The 8,509-nt window shown below is 39.6% G+C and overlaps 1 protein-coding gene across 1 annotated transcript; it reads left to right on the top strand.

Moving 5' to 3' along the window:
* Positions 1-43: 43 nt before the first annotated feature.
* Positions 44-5,870, top strand: LOC311050229 (heat shock cognate 71 kDa protein-like). Its single transcript, XM_084064215.1, has 9 exons — positions 44-183; positions 2,033-2,242; positions 2,338-2,543; positions 2,800-2,952; positions 3,095-3,650; positions 3,736-3,938; positions 4,585-4,783; positions 4,890-5,122; positions 5,319-5,870. The coding sequence occupies exons 2-9, from the start codon at positions 2,038-2,040 to the stop codon at positions 5,514-5,516; spliced, it is 1,953 nt and encodes a 650-aa protein (XP_083920341.1). The 5' UTR covers positions 44-183; positions 2,033-2,037; the 3' UTR covers positions 5,517-5,870.
* The last annotated feature ends 2,639 nt before the right edge of the window (positions 5,871-8,509 follow it).

Here is an 8,509-nt window from a genome sequence, read left to right as displayed (position 1 = left end):
ACATAGTTCACACCACTGTCGAAAGAACATTCCAGAGCAGTGTCTCGTGCCATAAGCTGTGGGAGGAGTCAGAAGCCCCATAGATATCTATGCGGAACCCAACGAGTTGTCAAACACAGAAGCTGCAGGCGTTGAACCTCAGGTTTGACAGACCTTTACAACCATAAAGAACACTTCCGCACGGTAAGTAAAGTTACTTGTTTTGCGTTATCTTTTCTCCAAGAACAATATGATATTTGCCAAATATGATGTAAGCTAGTGGTTGGGCTTCAAGTTCTACTGCTGACTCCACTACTCAGGTTACTGAATGATACCTAAATTATACATTACCAATACCTTAGGGCAGAGTAGACTGTTTTAGATATTTTACTGAGTAATAGTCGAGGTGGGAGGTTTGTCATTTTAAAAGTCTTAAATATATAAATGTTTGCCACTCGATGATGCGGTGAGGTAGGTCGCCCTGATATATGAAATATCATGACAGTCATGGATGAACTTCAACCTGGTGTTTGCTTTTTCTCCATTTCTGGCCCATACACCTACATAAACGTTCAGATTTCAAATATAAAATGCTTATGCCATGTCCACGGATGTTAAAATTATATTCGGGACCACAGAAGTACCCGTATCTTCCGTATTGTTCAATAAAAAAGCATTTTAATCCGATCGGTGGCCATTTTCTGATTATGTATCAGAGGGCAATACACCTCCCAACCGATGGGGTCGCGTAGTTGAAAGCATATGGAGAAAATACGGAGAAATGGCCACCGATCGGATTGAAATGCTTTTTATTGAACAATATGGAAGATACGGGTACTTCTGAGGACCCGTACAGAATTGTAACATCCGTGGCCATAGGGTAAGCATTTAATACAAAAAATCAGAACGTTAATGTAGATGTATGGGCCAAAAAGGGAGAGCGTGCAAACACCAGGTTGAAGTTATGACTGTCATGATGTCATGTTTCAGGGCTACCACTCTCGATGACGCGGTAAGGGTGAGCATCAGCACCAGCTGAGCAGAATGTTCCAGCATTTTCTCAACCAAACCAAATAAGGGCTTCCTCCTTTGTGGCTCATCCGCTATGTAGCTTTGCAATAATTAATGACGCAGCCTTATGAAATGATCCTAACTTGTAACCAGCTTTACAATGAAAATACAATGTCTTAATGCTCTATTGTAGAATCCTTACATCCGTCATGGATGGTTGAGTATGTGGGTGGTTGCCATTGTCACGTACTGTCAATGGTGTAAAGTAACTAAGTACATTTACTCAAGTACTATACTTAAGAACAATTTTGAGGTGTTTTTTCCTTTTACAAGAGTATTTCCTGTTTTCTGTACTTCTACTTCTACTCCACTACATCCCAGAGACAAATATTGTACTTCTACTCCACTACAATTATTTGAAAACTTTAGTTTCTAGTTACTTTGTAGATTTTGATTATTATTACAAAACATACATTAACCACTTGAACCCAATATACATTTGGCCATTTAGCCGATCTACAAGCTCACAATGAGTCGCTATGCAACTCATTGTAAATCTGCTATTTTCAAAAGATTTGTATACATTTTAAAACTTGTGAAATGACATTCTGCATAATGAGTACTTACTACTTTTGGTACTTTAAGAACATTTTGATACCAATACTTTTACGCAATTAAACTGAAATGTTTAGTACTTTTTCCACCACTGTGTACTGCTGTAGTAACACTAAACTGCTGCTGTTGTAGTAACACTAAACTGCTGCGCTGTTGTAGTAACACTAAACTACTGTTGCCATAATAATGAGACAGTTGTCAAGCTTGTCAGAATAAAGAGTGTTGGAAACAGGTGCTCATTGGACAATTTTAGACCATTTACAATTTGAGTCCCACAAACTAATTATAGAATCACATGCATCTCTTCAAGTGGAAGAGAAATTCTAGGCTATATTATAACTTTGACATCATTCATTTGTACAATTGACTTTTGTTAAATGGGCACAACTTGGCAATCCTAAGAACTCCTTTTCCCCCAACCGTATAGGAACCATGTCAAAGGGACCAGCAGTTGGCATTGACCTGGGCACCACCTACTCCTGTGTAGGGGTGTTTCAGCATGGCAAGGTGGAGATCATCGCCAATGACCAGGGCAACAGGACCACACCCAGTTATGTTGCATTCACAGACACAGAGAGGCTGATTGGGGATGCAGCCAAAAATCAAGTGGCTATGAACCCCACCAATACAGTATTTGGTAAGATTTTAGATTTTATTCCATCAGTGAAGTGTGGAAGTTGGTAAAAAATAAAATGGTAACTCTTTTTTTTCTTCTTTTCCCTCTCCTCTCAGATGCAAAGCGTCTAATTGGACGGCGGTTTGATGACAGTGTTGTCCAGTCAGACATGAAACACTGGCCATTTACGGTAATCGACGATTCCACACGCCCCAAAGTACAGGTGGATTTCAAGGGAGAGACCAAGGCTTTCTACCCAGAGGAGATCTCTTCCATGGTTCTGGTCAAAATGAAGGAAATCGCTGAAGCGTACCTTGGCAAGGTAATTAAATAAAAATATGCACAAAACTACTGTTTGGGTGAAACAATGAAATGATTAACAGGATAATAATCAAAATACCACTGGATTCATCACTAATCATGTTTAAAAGCAAATATCTATGTGCTATTTACCAGATTTACCATCCGTATTCTAAAATGAAGGTTCAAACTGGGTAAATAAAAGCTACATGTGACTTAATGTACAGTATTTTGATGTACAGATTCAACATTAATTTGATATTTCTGTTCCTCCACAGTCTGTGAACAACGCTGTGGTAACAGTGCCTGCTTACTTCAATGACTCTCAGCGCCAGGCTACTAAAGATGCAGGGACCATTTCTGGACTCAATGTTCTCCGCATCATCAACGAGCCAACAGCGGCTGCTATTGCTTATGGCCTTGACAAAAAGGTGCAGTACCTCAATATGCTGCTAAATCTTTCCTGATGCATGTGCTTTTTGTAGTAGCATGTTCAACCTGACCCATCAACCTGTGTAACTTTTGAAGTCCAAATAATTGAACTTTGTATGATTTTAAATGTTTCCCTTGCAGGTGGGAGTTGAAAGAAATGTTCTTATCTTTGACCTCGGTGGCGGCACGTTCGATGTCTCCATTCTGACCATCGAGGATGGAATCTTTGAGGTCAAGTCCACAGCAGGGGACACTCACTTGGGAGGAGAAGACTTTGACAACCGCATGGTTAATCACTTCATTGCAGAGTTCAAGCGCAAGTACAAGAAAGACATCAGCGACAACAAGAGGGCCGTTCGTCGTCTGCGAACAGCCTGTGAGAGGGCGAAGCGTACCTTGTCCTCCAGCACACAGGCTAGTATCGAGATTGACTCTCTGTATGAGGGGGTCGACTTCTACACCTCCATCACCAGGGCCCGCTTTGAGGAGCTTAACGCCGACCTGTTCCGTGGCACCCTGGACCCTGTGGAGAAGTCTCTCCGTGACGCAAAGATGGACAAGGCCCAGATCCATGAGATTGTTCTGGTGGGAGGCTCCATTCGTATCCCCAAGATCCAGAAGCTGCTGCAGGACTTCTTCAATGGAAAGGAACTTAATAAGAGCATTAACCCCGACGAAGCAGTGGCCTATGGTGCAGGTATGCCATTTACCAGATATTGTACTATTGAAATAATCTCAAATATATGTATAGCTGAGGATTTCAATTCTAAAATGTTTTGCAGCTGTGCAGGCGGCCATTTTATCAGGTGACAAGTCTGAGAATGTGCAGGACCTGCTGCTGCTAGATGTCACCCCTCTGTCCTTGGGCATCGAGACTGCTGGAGGAGTCATGACGGTACTCATCAAGAGGAACACCACCATTCCTACCAAGCAGACTCAAACCTTCACCACCTATTCAGACAACCAGCCTGGTGTGCTCATCCAGGTATTGAATTGAGGTGGTCATACAGTATATCCTATATTCAAATTACCTAATGGGTGGGCGACATCACAAATGTAACTTCCGGACTTGCGAGGCGCACCGTTGCTCAAATCCGCACCAAAACTTTGCACAACACTGTTCAGAGGTCTGCCGTAACAATTGTTACACCAGGGGCCATGCAGGGGCTCCTGGGGGACACCCGTGGGTGTACCATTGCTTCAAACTGCACCAAACCTGGCACAAACACTGTTTAGGGGTCTGCCATCATGACAGTGGTCACACCAGGGGGCCCCAAAGGGCCAGATGTGGCCCTTTGGCATCAAACGTGGGAAAAACACTGTTCAGGGGTCTGGCATGTGAATAGTCACACAAAAAAAACTAAATCGCGCACACTGTTAAACACTGCATTACAGCAGTGTTTAACACTTCAAATGGACATAACTTGTTGACCATTGCTCTGATCAGCGCAATATTGGACTAGATTTGAAGGCCACATCGCACCCTGAAAATCTAGTACATTAAAATTGTGTTGTAGTACATTGTGATTTAGCTATGGGAATAAACATTAAACCCGATGTGCCTAAAACATTTTTGTGGATTATGAATTTCCAAATGTTATGCATTGGTTCCTGATTTATGTTGTCCTCAGGTATATGAGGGTGAAAGAGCGATGACCAAAGACAACAACCTTTTGGGGAAGTTTGAGCTGATTGGAATCCCCCCAGCCCCACGAGGTGTTCCTCAGATCGAGGTGACATTTGACATTGATGCCAATGGCATCATGAATGTCTCTGCTGTTGATAAGAGCACTGGCAAGGAGAATAAGATCACTATTACCAACGACAAAGGTACACCTAAGAGAACTTCAACACTGTGCGAAAGAGTCAGGCAATGCATTCTTCACCTAACCCACAAAATTCTAACAAATCCGTTCTTTTGTTTGCCCCTCTCCAGGTCGCTTAAGCAAGGAGGACATTGAGCGCATGGTCCAGGAAGCTGATAAGTACAAGGCTGAGGATGACGTGCAGAGAGACAAGGTTGCTGCCAAGAATGGCCTGGAGGCTTACGCCTTCAACCTGAAGTCCACTGTGGAGGATGAGAAGCTGCAGGGCAAGATCAGTGATGAGGACAAGCAGAAGATCCTCGATAAATGTACTGAGGTCATCAGTTGGTTGGATCAAAATCAGGTATGAATTAACTGGCTTTGTCACTGACTGGTCTCAGTCCTCCACAAGAGCATAGCTCTGAATAATCTAGATCAGCGGCTAGATTTTAGCTCAATTCTTAATTTGGCTAATGTCAAACAAATTTATAGTTGTAGGTCATCTGGTGTAAAATTAAGGTTTAAATGTATTGTGTCCCCCTCCCCCCTCCTGTTCTTAGTCTGCAGAAAAAGATGAGTTTGAGCATCAGCAGAAGGAGCTGGAGAAGGTGTGCAATCCCATCATTACTAATCTGTACCAGAGTGCTGGTGGAATGCCTGGTGGAATGCCAGGTGGAATGCCAGGTGGCTTCCCAGGCGCTGGTGGTGCCCCCGGAGGAGGAGGATCCTCTGGACCTACCATTGAGGAGGTTGACTAAACTGGAACATTCCCACAGTTGTTTCCATATCCCTGTAACCTTTTGTTTTTGTTTTACTTAGTTTTCTGGGTTTTCACTATTTCAGCATTCATTGTACCAAGAAATTACTATTATACAGTCAGGGAGGCTAAAATGAAATCTGCAGGATCCATTGTTTTTGTGGCTCTTTTTGTTTTGTTTGTACTGTATTATGGACCGTTCTGATCCTATTGTAAGAGCAACAACTTATTTGGTATTCGATCGATAGGCACTTTATGTACTTTGTTCGGTTGCACTAAATAAATGTTTTGGTTACCACGGCATGTTTTGCTATCACAAAGAATATACATTAAAATATATTATTTATAAGATTGAGTTGATATCTTGAGACTTTAATTTCATAGTTTATTGTGAGAGTGTTTGGCAGGTCAGTGTGAGTTTGATTTCTATGTCCGTTAGGCACAGGTTTATTTGATCTCAAAAGAGCATTTTTAATGTTCTCTCTGAGGTTTGATATCATCATTGTGACAGCACACATACCTGAGAAGAATGTGAGCAATTGCCAGTTTCCACAGTGTACTCTAGGTGGAGCTCACAGGACATGAAGAGGATGCCTGATATGACTATTGGGTAGGCTAGGCCTATAGTGCAAATTAGGAAGGATTATTTATTTTCCAACTGTACAATCATTAATAAACGAAGCAGTTGATGGAAGAGACTGATTTTGAACAATTTATTATTTTAAGGATTCTTGTGATCATTCAGATTTCAATAGCTCACAAATGGGTCCTCACACTTGTCAAAGCATTTTGTAACATTTACATAAAGATTATGTTGTCAAGGGTTTTTAAGGCTCTAGCTTGATATAGGTCTAGCCTATATTATGTCTATGGTCTTATTGGTCGATCTACAAATTTCAATCTCTAGCCTACTCTAAAACAGAACAAATGGTAAAGGGCTATTTGGCTATAATGATAATGGGGCCTAATTATTATTCTTATATCATTGTATTATTATTGTTGTGAAACACTTGATCAAAATAACGTTTTGATAATCCTCAAAAGTTGATTAAAAAATGAATTAAAACATGAGACATCAAACAATTGAACAAATTACTGATTTATTGCTATAACAGGTTTTGTAGCATTTGTAGAAATATTGGACATTAAATATCATTAAAATATGCATTTTAGTTTAATTACTTTTCCGGTGTGCTGTTGAGTGTCAAGCAGGGAGGCAACTGGTATTTTTTTTTAAAATAGTTATAATTGGGGTTCAATCCCCCTGCCATACCAATAACTATAAATCACTATTATAGTGATTTATAGTTATTGGTATGGCAGGGGGATTGAACCCCAATCTCAATGAGGGGACACCCAACCACAAGGCCACTGAGCTGGTTTACTGGAAGTTATGTTAAAACAGAGACTGGAAGTTATGTTAAAAAATAGTCAATAATAAAAGCTTGAATAATAATTTTGGTGTTTTTAAAAACAAAACAATAATTATGATACATTTTTCTGTGATGTTTACAATGTTTTGTTTATTAATTGAATTAATCACAGTGATGATAGAAACATCTAATTTGACTACAAAGCATCACAATAGACTGTCTGAAGTGATTCTTTTTTTCCTTCTACATTACACCAGAAGATGGAGCCATTTCTCGATTCATCCTGGCATAATGAGCATAGCATATTCTCCAACTGTTCTCTCCAAATATGTACTGCACACATAAACATTTACAAGGATGTGAGATTGAGCACAGTCAATTAGTTTAGCCTCCCATTACTAACATGTATTACATTCTGATCAAAAAGTTGTGTAAACTGAAAGATTCGTTACATTTCTGTCAAACTATGTGACTTCAAACTCATGAACAATTATCTGACAGTAAATATGGATGTCACTTAAAGAATTGTGGCTTTTTATCAACATGAAAGTGTTCATTTGAGGAAATTGTATATGCATTTTAAACCTGAAAAACTGCTTATTAACAGAATAACCCATTGAAACTGTGAGTCACCTTTCCTTTCTGCTCCAGATAATATAGCTTGTAGATAATTCACAGTCTGTTATTAAAAAGTAGTTTAATATCAAATAGCCTTTTATTTTATTTTGATTCTTCTCATAAATCCAAAAGGACATAACCAGTGCTTCAGACCTGTCTCGTTTCATATATTCATTGGCAATGTATATTCATTCTTTTATTCACTGTTAATACACATAATAGTTAAATTATTAATAGCACATTTATACTTATATTTATTGATAGCCTACATAATGTTAACTCCTTCGTTCAGATATCCAGTGCAGATGTCTAGAGGCCATCAGCTGGGTGAAGCTATAAAAGCAATTTCATCTCCCCCAGGGAGAAGAAAATGCTCCCTTTCATATCCTGTACTTCTTCTGTATTTCTCTCTTACTGCTGTTACTGAATTTCCCAGGGATCCATAAAGGTATATCATATCTTAACTTATCTGATCTTATCTTATTTTATCTTATCTTTCTGGTCCTAAACCATTTCAATAAATTGTAAATTCTCTGACTGTGAAAGTTTTCATGCTGACAAATAATTGTCATAGAACATAAAAACAAAACAGAGTAATCTATCATGATTCTTAATATTATGCACGTATTTGAAGATAAAGCAATGGTTAGTAGGCTACAACTGCCGTTGCGTTAGAGAGTAACAAAGAAAGGCTGTATTCTGTTTCTGTTAGCATTGGCTAGAGACAGGTCAATAAGAATGTCAAGCATACCTACTTATAGACTCAAATTGCTAACTGAAACCAATTTTACACACAATCCTTTGAGTGCGAGGAAGAGGTAATTGTATCAGACAGGCCATATATTGTCCTCTTCAGTAATTGATACAGAAAAAGTGGATAGCCAATGGCAGCTTGAAATACATTCTCATCCACGAAACGTCACTGCTTCTGAATCAGCATGACCCTGTAGATGCAACTGGTGGAGTGGACACAAAACATGCTTTTCATTCCAATGAAGTCTGG

This window comes from Gymnoscopelus microlampas (genome assembly GCF_963454915.1).
Source record: "Gymnoscopelus microlampas genome assembly, chromosome: 8".
In the NCBI taxonomy this organism is placed as follows: domain Eukaryota; kingdom Metazoa; phylum Chordata; class Actinopteri; order Myctophiformes; family Myctophidae; genus Gymnoscopelus; species Gymnoscopelus microlampas.
Note: the sequence above shows the minus strand (reverse complement) of the source record. Positions and strands in the feature narration are given on the sequence as shown.